Source organism: Macrobrachium rosenbergii, chromosome 13 (assembly GCF_040412425.1).
Source record: "Macrobrachium rosenbergii isolate ZJJX-2024 chromosome 13, ASM4041242v1, whole genome shotgun sequence".
Lineage (NCBI taxonomy): Eukaryota > Metazoa > Arthropoda > Malacostraca > Decapoda > Palaemonidae > Macrobrachium > Macrobrachium rosenbergii.
The window spans coordinates 20,546,418-20,560,155 of record NC_089753.1 but is presented as its reverse complement, the minus strand read 5'-3'; the positions used below and the strand labels follow the sequence as shown (position 1 = coordinate 20,560,155).

Sequence of the window (13,738 nt, the reverse complement as noted above, 5' to 3'; positions counted from 1 at the left end):
GAGAGAGAGTACGAACGGGACGAACCCGTGTTGTGACACGGTACGAGGGGCTGGATGAGAGGTCATGGACCTCGACTGACACGGATTGAGGGGTTGCGGTTGGGTCAGTGGAATCTACGGGTCATATCTGTCTCGAAATTAAGGAAGTGACGGGACGTAAAGGAAATCACTTCGCAGGTGATAAAAAATAAAGGAATTGGATGGTGATAAAACAGATTATGGCATCTCATTTGATATAGAATAAAGAAATTGGATTACATTAAAATATAATAGTTACCCTCTGCCTCATTGTAAAGATATTGCAGCGTAGTGAAAGATCCTCTCAGCCCATTTGAAGGAAACAAAGGAAGTGATTATAGTAACTGATTGCGTCTGAGTACTTTGACAGAAAACAAAGGAATCTGTTTGCAGTAAAAGATTCTCGGTTTCATTTGGCACAAACTACAGAAATCGAATGATAGAACAAGGTTATCAGGTCAAATTTTATAAGTTTCTTTGTTTAAAATCCTTGTCGAATGTCTTGCCAAGGGGCCAATAACGGGTGGCCATAGGGGCGAAGCCCCGTCGAGTTAGTGTTAAATTAAAAATGATTATTCAGAAGATGAACCCTATTCACATGGAACAAGGCCACCACAGGAGCCACTGACTTGAAATTCAAGCTTCGAAATAATATGGTGTTCATTCGTAGGAAGTAACAGAAGGCAATAGGAAATACAGAAAGAGGAGATAAGTTATTAAAAACCAGATATCAAATTAATATATGAATAAAGATTGTAAGTAAAATATTAAAATGCAAGTTGAATTGTATTAGAGTAGTAATGCATTGCATCTTCGCTTGAACTTAGAACATGTTAATTAAGATCAGGTTGGGCTGGTTAAAGTTAGTGTGGTAGGTACCGGGGGACTTCTTTACTGAAATCCGATAAAAAAAATTACTCAGAGCTTTGCCAGAAGCCTTTGTCTACGACTAGTCAGTATTAGATTACATTGTTTGAGTTTTGCCATCTTCAAACAATGCCTTTGTCATGGAATGTTCATTGTTGGATCACGTTCTTTTGTTTGATAAATTTTACTTTTATTTCCAGTTGCCTATTTTCCACATTACTGTTGTAAGCCTCTTAATCTTTTTTTCCATTTGATTATGTGTATAGTTTATTATTATGATTATATTGAACTGCTCAATAATTTTGCCCTGTCAGATATATCAGAACACTTAATAAGAGCTTTCAAGAGCCTGTTCAGTTTTCATTGTGAATTTCTCACTGTCGGGTGAATGATAGAACATTATTTAATGTTATTGTTTTTCTTAATAATAATAATAATAATAATAATAATAATAATAATAATAATAATAATAATAATAATAATAATAATAATAAGCTCTCTGTGTCTGTCAGTGAATTATTGCATTTACCTTTTCATAACCAATAGTTTTTCTTTTTATATTTACAAGCCTCAAAACAAGGAGATAAGAAACTCTCTGTGTAAGTATTATTAAAATAGTTCGCTCAAGAAATTTTTAAGTGTAATAAGGAGAGAGAGAGAGAGAGAGAGAGAGTGTGTGTGTGTGTAATAAGCGTTAGGAGGATAAGCAGAAAATAATAAAACTGAAGAGTAAATGACGAACGAGCAAGGTAACTGTATGGCTTCACAATGCTGATATTTATTTTTCTCTTTTCACTTCTGGAACATTTTTAGTGAGCTATCTCGGGAAATGAATAGCGCATGACGTCATTCTAACAGCTTTTGCACCTGTGCGGAAGAACGTTATAATTTTTTCGGAGTTCATATTTTTTTCCGTAATGCAGTCGTTTTGAAATATACGTTTTCACTCTCTCACTTTATTGGTTGTAAGGTCTCATTGCAACCCTTTACCATTAGCAATTTAATTGTTCCAGCTTGTATTAACTCGTAGCATTCACAGGTAACAAGAAAAACGTGAGTAAAAGTAAATAAATAACGAATTATTAAAACTTTTAAATTTCAAACAAGATACGGCATTGACTTCGTAACACTTATATTATCCCTCTGGCTCGACACACCACCATTTGCATTCATACCTGAAACACACCTGTCCCCCAACAGCTGTCTCACATCTGCTCTCGGGATACAACTGGTGAGCAGGGAGTGCCGCGGCCGAGGCTGCTCCGGGATCAACAAGAACATCCGAGTGTGCAACCCGCAGGACCCCGTGAGTAATGATCGTAACAGCCGGGAACTTGTTCTCGTCTCCCTTAGAGTTTCGGGAAGCATTTCATGCCTGGGGCGTCTGTCTCCCTTTACGCTTTAAGAAAATGATTTGTGTCTTTTAGGGTATCCGTCTCTCCGTGACGGTTTGAGAAAATGATTTGTTTCTCTTTGTTCATATTTATCATTTATTTGAAGAAAATAATTTGAACTCTGTATTTGTAAAACACAAAACAGCTTCTCTCCATCACACTTGAAGCAAACTATATCTTTTTTTTTTTTACAGTTTAGGAAAACTAAATCTCGCTTCAGACTTTAAGAAACTAAGCGGCTATTTCTCCATTAGAATTTCATTAAAAAAAATATTGTATTTAAAGCGCCTCTACTTTTTTTTTAAATGTAATTCCTGCTTACTTCAAAGTTTCATGGGATTTTTTGCTAATGAATTTCCTTATCGGTTATTTTTCAGGTTTGTAAGATTTTTCTAGTCAGTGCATCCATAATTATAAAAAAATATATCTAAATAACATTCGCATTGTATTTACAGAAGTGTTGATGTTCGGAACATTAGATTTATTATAAACAGTAGTATGGAGTGAATTTTAGTTACAGTATACATCATATAAACTTCCTACTCCAATGTCGGAGTTGATTTATGTAAAATTTATATCTTCCAGTAAGACAGATAAGTGGTTTCAGTATTAATCAGAAGTTACAAAACATTACTACCAAAATAAAAGCTTGCCTCTGTCGTATTTCGAATAGCATTCCATATGAATGAGTAAATACTGATAAAGAAGTACTCAGAGAGAAGGGAACTAACGAAGCCGGTATGATGAGGAAAGGGATGGTCCGACTGGGGGGTTGGGAGGCTACCCCCTCTGTGTTGATTTTGAACTGGTCAAAAATAGATATTTGCTGTTTAAATACACACCTGGACATTGTATATATATTGTTACGTTGCAGTGTTTTGGCTGATCATTCATTGTTCAATTTACGTAATTTTTCACGGCCCTGCAAGCCAAGAATGCACGTAACCTGTCACTTGAAGCCACGAATTAACCTCAAAGACAGTCGTTAATTAGCCAAAGGTCGCCAGTTAAGGGTAATTAACCTTAACAAAGAATATTCAAGGAATAAAGACTTTATAATAAACGTCACCGGACGCGGACAAAGAATCTCTACTCGTTAAGATGGTATAAAAATACAACGCAACAGTTCCTCCAAACAGTGACCGAGACACAGAGAAGGAATACAGACTTAAAACGATTTGCTTAGCCTATATCCTAGTATTTTTTACTGGAATAAAGGGATGAAGCTAACAATATAATAATTTGGCTTAATCTAGACTTCGTGAACAATTATACCGCAAGTGGTGGCTGAAGGATGAAACAAAGGAAATTTGAAATACAGAAAAAGTTAATAGTCAATCGACGAAGCTTGAACAAGAATCGGACTTACCTTGAACGTCGAGTCGTTTGCCATTACAACGGACCCTCAGGAGTCTTGATACTCGCGGTCTTCCCAATTCACTAATTAATATAGACATAGGAGCAAAAGTCGAGTAAAGCCCCGTTCACACATTCACGTATCAGCCACGCATGTTCACGCATAAACGTGGCTATACTGTAGGGTTTGTCGTGCGATCGATTTGGATGGCTCAAGGCCGATGTCCGTGAAGTCAACATAACGACGCCATAACGTAAGTGCGAGTAACGCATGTTAAGGCTACGCGCTCACGCGAAGATAGACGGGATGCTTACGTGAACTGCCACGACAATAGGCCACACCCCACATGTAATGCGTGGCAGAGCAAGTAACACCCACGGAATAAACGTTGTGCGTTACGACCTCATGACACCCTCACAACATCCCCGCACTATCGGGCGGGTATACGCCGTGCTGTGCACATGTGTTTGCAGTGCCATTCAGTGCCTCCCTGTAGCAAGAAGTATTCCCCTGCTGCTGAATCAACATGGAGAACATTGAGGACATCGTTGCCCTTATAACACCAGCACACAGACAACAAAGAAATGTAATGGAGGCCGTCGTGGAGTATGTGCACTGCATGGTATTGGTGGAAGCTGTTAGGGCCTACATTGTAATTGAAAATAAGGAGAACTACTGTTAACATACATTTATATTTGTTATAATAATTTCTCTTTGTATGTCGACTTCCAAAATTTTTAATATCCATACAGTTTACTTTTCCTTTGTATTTATCCATTTATTTGTTTTACATATGTCTTATTTGTGCTATTATTCTTACTTCATTTTATTAGTATAATGGTTTTTAGTTCATTGAATAAAAGTTATTTTTCAATTACATGTTTATTGTTTATACCAATAATGATATATACACTGAAACATACAATACCAAAAATAAACATTTGTTATATAAGTTAATTTTCAACTATATATTTGTTTGTATGTTTTTTTTAGTACTGGATCATACACTGACATTTTTAACGCAGAAGCAAATACATGCATTGCAATGTGGCTAAGTGCATTACTCAAAGGTTATAACTTTGAATATTTTGAAATGGTTTATACCTTTATATAGGCCATTACCAAGCAGTAGTGAAGAACAACTTAATAATATGAAAGTACAGTTTTTTTATTTTTTATTTTAATATAATATACCTTCACTTACTCCTTATTTTTGTTGTTATTCTTACTTCATTTTGTTACTTCCATGGTTTGTAGTTCATTGAATAGAAGTTACTTTTCTATTGTATGTTTATTGTTTATACTAGTGCTGATATATAGATGGAAACATACAACAATACAAAAAAATAGATATCTGTTTATATAAGTTAATTTTCAACTATATAGCTGTTTGCATATGTCTTAATTGTGTGATTATTATTACTTCATTTTGTTACTTTGATGGTTTTTAGTTCATTGAATAAAAGTTATTTTTAAATTATGTTTATTGCTTATACTAATGCTGAAATATTTACATGGAGACATACAATAATACAAAATATATACATTTGTTTACATTGACACATACACAAAATAGATATAAAAAAACTGAAGCCGCATCCGCGCCGCAGTAGCTGTTTTATACACCCGGATCGTCAGGTCCTGACTCCCGAATCTCGTGGGGACCCACGCGGTTTTTGGCGGGAACGGGAAAGCAGCGTGGGACCACGCTATTGTCCCGCAGCGTGCAGACCACGCTACAGATGCACCACGCGGTTGTGCAACCACGCAAAATGACGGATGACGTGAGCAGACACGTATCTTTGAACATATCGAAGCGTCGTGGCTCCCCACGCATGCTGGGATGGTGCGTATCGACCTCCCGACTCCGCCCGCATGTCCACGATCTTAAATACGCATTCACGGAACTTTTTCAGTACTTACGTCTACCAGTTCCGTTCATGCGTGAACATGCGTGGGCTGATCGTGAATGTGAGAACGGGGCTTAAGGAACAAAGACCGTTCCCGCACGCTGCTCTCACTCGTTCGTTGTCTGTCTCTCTCTGACCTCGGTCTCGGTCCCGCAAGGTGACTGGCTTCATCTTGACACGACGCCCCAGGCAATCCGACCTTGACAAAAACATCGCCGAATACATAGAGTTAAGGAAAGACAGCTTAAGACCACCGTTACTAGAGGATATTGAGAGTAAACCCTCTCTGAGGTGTACGTCCCTAATACCATTGGCTTATTTCTGTTTTGAGCTAGCCCTCTGTCTCTGCTATGTTCGTTATTTTTGAATTGCCTGGCCTACCTGCGGGACAGAGATGTTCTCTGTCGAGGTCAATCTGACTAATATTCCTACACCTAAATACATCGAGGGTGAACAGCAGTAATATTTATAAATATATATATATATATATATATATATATATATATATATATATATATATATATATATGTATGTATGTATGTATGTATGTATATGTATATGTGTGTGTATATATGTACATAACTGTATAAGAAATTAAGAATCGATATATATGACACACACACACATATACATAAGCCTGTACCAACTTAACTATATTGAGTTGGTAGAAATAGGCATACAAACACCAATATATATATATATATATATATATATATATATATATATATATATATATATATATATATATATATATATATATATGTATATATATATAAACATATATATATACATATATATATAATGTATATATATGTGTATATATATATATGTTTGGCCATAAAAAATTGGTTTGTATATACAACATTGCCTATAAAATATATATTGTATCTAGTTCAACTTGGTCAAAATGACTAAGTTGGTCAAAATTGTCTTTACCTCCCCATCAATCAGATGGTCGTTAAGAAACCCCTGGATGAGGAAATCAATAATAATTAAAACCTCAAATCTAATGAACTTACTGAATATTAACCTGATATATATTTCTCTGCAAAGAAGGATTGCCCAGAGCTGAAGTCTCCTTTCGAATACGCTTCTGAAATTTGTGCCAAGTACAAACACGACGTCGACCAGCTGTCCGGAATCGGCATGCAGCTGACCAGCACGAAAGGTAAATGAACAGTCAGTCTGGTCTGTTATTCTGAGCTGACCGTAAATATCCTCAGACGATATCGTTGAAGATTTCTCTCTCGTTTCTGATAGGCCGATATGTTTACATTCTCACCTTTGGTGGTGGTAACCAGCATGAGCTTCAGCCAATCAGGGTTAACTTCAAAGATATCGGCTGCAGATATTTACTGTCAGCTCAGAAAAAAAAAAATTGCAGTAAGTTGTTAGATGAAGGTGGCATTATGCTGGCACATTGTCTTTCGTGGTGTTTTGAGAAGCCCTTAAAGGTTGTATTTCATCAAGAATGCAACTTGATATATATTAAAAGACAAGATTTCAATCTTGTGCGATGAGTGGTAGGGCGATAAGCAAATTTTTCTTTAACAAATTTTTATTATTCATTTCTATTGTAATTTTTTTTACATTTATTGTCCTATGTTAAAAGTTATATTTTTGTTCCTAAATTGAAGCATAACATATACCAATAACATATTCAACAGCCATGCTTAACTGAACTATTTGGTTTACATTAAATGTGAAAAAGGAAATATTAAAATTGACAAAACAAGGTATTTTACAAATGTGCTACCAGTACATCACTGTAACGAATGTCACAGTTTTAACATATGTTGAAGCTAGCTCTGACACCTGACAGTATTCTTGACATGAACCCCAGTAATGAAACAGTATTCTTGACATGAACCCCAGTAATGAGACAGTAATCTTGACATGAACCCTACCCACGAGACAATATTCTCGGCATGAACCCCACGCACGAAACAATATTCTTGACATGAACCCCAGTAATGAGACTATTCTCGACATGAACCCCTGTTATTAGACAATATTTTTGACATGAACCCCAGTAATGAGACAACATTCTGGACATGAACCCCAGTTATTAGACAGTATTCTTGACATGAACCACAGTTGTTAGATAGTAGATTTGACATGAACCTCAGTAATGAGACAATATTCTCGACATGAACCCCTGTTATTAGACAATACTTCTGACATGAACCCCAGTAATTAGACAGTAATCTTGACATGAACCCTATCCACGAGACAATATTCTCGGCATGAACCCCACTCACGAAACAATACTCTTGACATGAACCCCAGTAATGAGACAATACTCTTGACATGAACCCCACTCACGAAACAATACTCTTGACATGAACCCCAGTAATGAGACAATACTCTTGACATGAACCCCAGTAATGAGACAATATTCTTGACATGAACCCCAGTAATGAGACAATACTCTTGACATGAACCCCAGTAATGAGACAATATTCTTGACATGAACCCCAGTAATGAGACAATATTCTTGACATGAACCCCAGTAATGAGACAATATTCTTGACATGAACCCCAGTAATGAGACAATATTCTTGACATGAACCCCAGTAATGCGACAATACTCTTGACCTGAACACTGCTCATGAAATAACAGTATTAGCATGAACTACCCTCATGTTTTCTTCTATGACCTATTTTTTCCCCTGACCCCAGATGACCCGGACCGAGCCTGTACCGTGGCCTGCCAGGACGCCACGCTCAACTACCGCTTTTACCGCGTCAACGGAAGGGACGGCTGGTTCCCCTTCGGGACCGATTGTGCCAGGGGCGACGGCACGCGCTCTGCGTATTGTCTCAACGGAAAGTGCCTGGTAAGTTGCCTGGTTACCTGGATACTTTTCTCGTCTTTATTTTTTAGATAGTCAAACTTGCGTTTCAATAAACATTATAGGCCTTCATTGTCTTCGGACACCACGCGGAAAGATTATGCGTCTTGTCGCCTGAATGAAAAGTGCTTGATAAGCGTTGCTATGTTTACACTTTTTTTTAAAATTCTTCTTTTATATGTCAATAAAGAAGGAGTCAAAGTAACATTAGAAATTAGTATTAGTAGAATATGCTACTACGTTCCGAAGTCGTCACTGGACGAGACAGTTCCTCGTTGGGCGAGTCGGTCGAGGTCTCGGCTAGCACTCCGCTGGGCCCGCGTTCGAGTCTCCGGCCGGCCAATGAGGAATTAGAGGAATTTATTTCTGGTGATAGAAATTCATTTCTCGGTATAATGTGGCTCGGATTCCACAATAAGCTGTAGGTCCCGTTGCTAGGTAACCAATTGGTTCTTAGCCACGTAAAATTCTAATACTTCGTGCCAGCCCTCTCTAGGAGAGCTGTTAACCAGCTCAGTGGTCTGGTTAAACTAAGGTATACTTAACTTAACTGGACGAGACATTGTCTGGTTATATAGTGCATGGCAAGTGTTAAAATATTCTTGCTTTTGGAAATAGATTCTGTATGTTGCTACTGATATTATGGATTCATGGTGGTAGTAGTAGTAGTAGTAGTAGTAGTAGTAGTAGTAGTAGTAACAGCAGTAGTAGTACCAGGCACTTTATATTAGAGTAATAGGAAAAAATTTTATAATACTAAGGAAAATACTGTAGCCTTGCATCAGAATTTAATATTAGTAGGAAGGTACTGAAGGCAATTTAGGTCGGGAATTATCAAGTGGCCCTCTTGAAGGATGGCAGAAGGAGGTCCAAACAATAAACCCGAGGGCTGAAACTAATAAATGAATAAATAAAATGAATGAATGAGTAAATAAACGTATCTTTCGTCTCGTAAAATATCTCTTAGAATACTCCGTCCCATCCCCAGGACTTTTCCGAGGAGGGCACTCCCCTGAGGAACACCATCTACACGGAGTACGAGCGCGCCCGCTCCCTGACGCTGCAGCCGATAGAGAGGAACTTCCCCCTCGAGGTGAGGCCGCCTCCAGAACCCTGGACTCGGAAGAGGAGGAAGAGGAGAAAGAGGAGAAGAAGAGATGTTACCTCAGCCTCCCATCCGATCTCCAGCTCCATCAGCGATCAGCTCCTCCTCTCCATCGTCAATGATCTCAACAAGACAAGTAATTCTTCTTGGACTTTATTTGACTACTTTTCTGTTTAATCCTTTGCCAAGAGGGTAAGGCACTTCCATAGTTCCTTCGACTTTGTTGTTTAGTCCTTGCTAGAAGTATAAAGTGATTCCTTTATCATTATTTTCTTCTTTGGAGGTTAATTCTTGCTAAAAATCCAAGACAATTCAGTCATTAGAGACAGATTTCCCAAAGCTATCTGTATAGATTTAGTTTTAAATATATTTGTACCCAGACGGAACTGTGGGTTTGTTTCTCCATTTCTAGACTCGGGCTATTGTGAGTATTTTTTAATTCAGCCATTCTTTTTAACACTATTTCATCTTTGGTTCGTATATAAAGGATAAATCAATTCCGCAATTCCTTTGACATTCATTTCTTTGCTTTTAATTCCCTTTTGAGTATATCTATGGATGATCTTTTTCAGAATATCCTTGAAAAGCTTTCTAAAGGCTGTGTTTGAAATCAATTTGGTATAAAAAGAAAAACTGATAACTTTCAGGCTAGAATCGACTGCAGTTTGCCTAGAAGTCAGTACTGTAAGCAACAGAGGGATTCAGAATAATAACTACTTTGTATTTAATATTATACTATTGCAGATTTAAGGTTTCATGACAGCAAATATAAAATTCTAGAAATGCTCTGTCGCCGTTTATTTTTCTATTCGCTGTTATTTATTTGATTGTCATTTACATATTTATTTACACAGGCCTACTCATTCAATGCACTTATCTACCTGCCTGTCGATCTTTGTATTTCTATTTTTTTCATTTTCATATTGTTATATTTGATTCATTTGATTGTTTCAGATTCATTTCTTCAGTCTGATTGTTCTATCTATCTATCTGTTTATTTATTTACTTAGTTCATTCTTTTTTTTTTTGCGTGTCTCTCCGTAAGGGGGTAGTGCCGTCATTGCATCTCATGCGGCGCACTGTGGGCATTACTCAAGATTTTTTGCAACGTCCCTTCGGCACCTAGCTGCATCCCATTTCATTCCTTTTACTGTGCTTCCGTTTATATTCTCTTTCTTCCATTTGGTCCTCAACCCTCACCTAACAATTGATTCAAAGTGCAACTGCGGGTTTTTCTCTTGATATACCTTTCAAACATTTGTACTCTCAATTTCCCTTTCAGGATTGAGTGACCTTTTAGGTCCCAGCGCTTGGTCTTTGGCCTAAGTTTTATATATTTCATTCCATTCTTTTTGTGTCTTGTTCATTTATTTGTGTATTCCCTCCCCAGTGTTGTCCACCAGCAACGGCGCCTCCCCAACGCTGTCCTCAATCGACCTCCGGAACCCTCTCTTCTCCAATGACGTCACGAGGAACTTCACGGTCACCCTCCGACCCAACACCTTCAAGGTCAAGCCACTGAATCCGTCCCCTCGGAACGGCTCGACCTTCGACGAGGAGGTCAGGATGGTCCAGGACGACCTCAGGTGGAGGGTGACCATCTCCCCCTGCTCTGTCACTTGCGGTCGAGGTGAGGAAAGGGTTTGGAATCCACACACACACACACACACATACACACACAGATGACTTAGGAAGTATTTTGGAACTAGCCCTGTGCCCTTCTCCTCTCTAAATCCTTGATTATGACCAACCAAAGTTGATTTACTGCCAGGCTCCTCATGCACTGGTTAGGAAGTAGGCCCAGTTGGTTTTTCCCCCACGTGGGAATGATCTTGGGTCTTTCGCAAGAAGCCCATAAGCGTGTTCGTGTATCAAAACGATCTTTGGTCAAATTAAAATAAACGATTTAGGAGGAGAAAGTGCTCAGGACCGAAGTCTCTGAAGAAATACGGCCAGAGAGGGCTCTCTGTAGTGTCGGGGAATAAAGGTGGAGGAACTAGGAAGATAGGCAAGTTAGACTATTAAGTGCATGCACACCGTAAGTACTTACGTCTGATGGAGTCAAAGTAGTAGTAGTAGTAGTAGTAGTAGTACTATCAGCGTCATGACGTGTCCTTCTCCATCTCCAGGTCTTGAGGAGGTGGTGGTAACCTGCGCCCGAGTCAGCGGCTCTGGAAGGGAAGAGGAGGCGGTAGACGGGTCCCTCTGCGGCATCAGTCGCCTGCCCTTAGCGCCAGGCTATAGGGAGTGCCAACCTTCAAAGCCCCCTTGCCCTTTGGACGACTCCAAAAAGACCTCCTCCTCTTCCTCCAGCCTCCTCGGCCAGTGGCTCCTGAATCTCTTAGATGACGCCATGCAATAACTATCGTAATTTTAGTCATTTTTATTTGTGATTTTTTAAAAATTTTTATCTTACGTGTAGCTTTTAGATGAGTTCATTGTAATGTGGATGTTATGATTTTATGAATTCGATTGTTTTTTTTAAGTTAATTTTCTCATGTAATTATTGATTATAATTATTTATTCTTCCTTGTGCTGTGTAGTTTTCTCTAATATAGATTTTTCTTGTGTGCTTTTTTTTTTTTTTTGGAAGCAAACTATTGAACTGTCTTTTCAGTTTCTCCAGTGTAGCATTGATAAATCTCTTATGTCAAACAAGAACTAAAATAATTTCAACATTTTAATAAGCTAGGCTTTGTTCTGACGTTGTTTAAACGTACAAAGTAGCCGTCATGTAAAAAAGAATTTAGTACAAAGCTTTTCAGACGTGTGATGTGCAGGTTGTAAATTTTGTTTGTGTGAATCATCGGCGTAGTCAGTCACTCGTTGCAGTGGACCAAAGAAAAAGAGAACTCGAGTCATAAAGTTGAAAAGCATTTTGTGTAACGTTAACAGTCACTTAGCCCACGGTATAATCACTATTTGAAAACGACAGTTGATGGATGTAGCCCTCAACCCTCTCTTGCAACCAGTTTTGGACACTAAACCTCAAGCTGTTCTACGTCAGTTGTCACACGACGCGGCTTATGGAATCTCTTGGCGTGACGTCATTCATCGTTGTTTCGAGTAGCCGGCTTTAATGAAACAAAGGTACTGTCCACACTAGCGGGAAAACTCGGGTTATCCATGTTAAAACCAAAATTTTGTGGCATTCTCCGGCACCCGTTTGCGGTCCAAGTAGGCCAACATTTACAAAACTGAATGAATGAATGGTTATAAAGTAAGTTAAATGGCATTGACTAAATACTTTAGTCAAGCGTGTTTATTCAGACAGTATTCAGGCCTTAACAACCTTAACTTGTATAGCAAAATTTCTTGATATTATTTATTTTCGATATTCAGTCCCGTCACCCCACCGAGTCCGTATAATTTTGATAGTTATTCCCAAAATTTCCGTTTTCTTTGTTCTTAGCGCCTGCTTTGTTTGTAGACATCAAAGCAAATAATACGAAAGAGCAGAAAGCTGGCATGGCTTGAACTGAATGACTTCACTAGGTTTTTTTTGTCCACAGCTGATTGAAATCCTGTAATCTTAGTCAAACTTTCTAAAACTACAAAAAATATATTTCATGATCTTAGACGTTTCCCACGGCAGTTAACCTGTTACCTGGTATCTAATCTGGCAACGCACGTATTCGATTGAAAAACTGTAATGTTCACACATTACGTAACGACATATTTCTTGAGGAACGTCTGTTCACTTCCAGTAGAATTGTCAACTTTCTTTAGAAAGTAGAAATAAAAGATTCAGTGGTACTGAAATCATGTTTTAATTTCTCCCCCACTGGAGACTCCTACACCGAGGCTTGAAGTTTGTCTGAGTGGAATTATTTATTTGTACTAGACCAATGGCTCTTTTTTTTTTATTTGAATTGTTAGCATGCAATTGTAATTTTTAAATATTTCTAGTAGATTCTTATCAAGATGTTTTGAGTTAAAAGTATTTCTCGTTCTCAATTTCTAATAGTGAAAGGATGAATCTTGTTTCACATTTTTTAGCCTCGCGCATATTCTTGGCTATTATTATTATAAAATTTCTATTATTATTAAAAAGTTTAACGTAACAACATTGTCGAGAATTTTCTCGACGAGGCTCTTTCAGATTGTGTATCAGGCCCAGAACATCGGGCAAGAGAGACAAACTCTGAACCAGCACAAACAAATGGTGGCTACACAAACACAAGTACATTTTCTAAATTTTATTACAAAAATGAAACTAAATCACACAAATA

At 38.0% G+C, this 13,738-nt stretch overlaps 1 protein-coding gene across 6 annotated transcripts in view; it reads left to right on the top strand.

The window, feature by feature from the left end:
* LOC136844973 (A disintegrin and metalloproteinase with thrombospondin motifs adt-1-like) overlaps positions 1-13,268 on the top strand; it is a 74,854-nt gene extending 61,586 nt beyond the window's left edge. For 4 of the 6 annotated variants that reach the window (XM_067114442.1, XM_067114441.1, XM_067114444.1 and 1 more), the window contains 6 exons: positions 2,086-2,191; positions 6,600-6,714; positions 8,229-8,386; positions 9,390-9,642; positions 10,897-11,136; positions 11,636-13,268. In XM_067114442.1, the coding sequence (XP_066970543.1) occupies positions 2,086-2,191; positions 6,600-6,714; positions 8,229-8,386; positions 9,390-9,642; positions 10,897-11,136; positions 11,636-11,868 (1,105 nt within the window). In that variant the 3' untranslated portion in view covers positions 11,869-13,268. The remainder of the gene's footprint in view (positions 1-2,085; positions 2,192-6,599; positions 6,715-8,228; positions 8,387-9,389; positions 9,643-10,896; positions 11,137-11,635) is intronic. The other 2 variants (XM_067114446.1, XM_067114447.1) reach the window with 1 other exon arrangement.
* Positions 13,269-13,738: the final 470 nt, after the last annotated feature.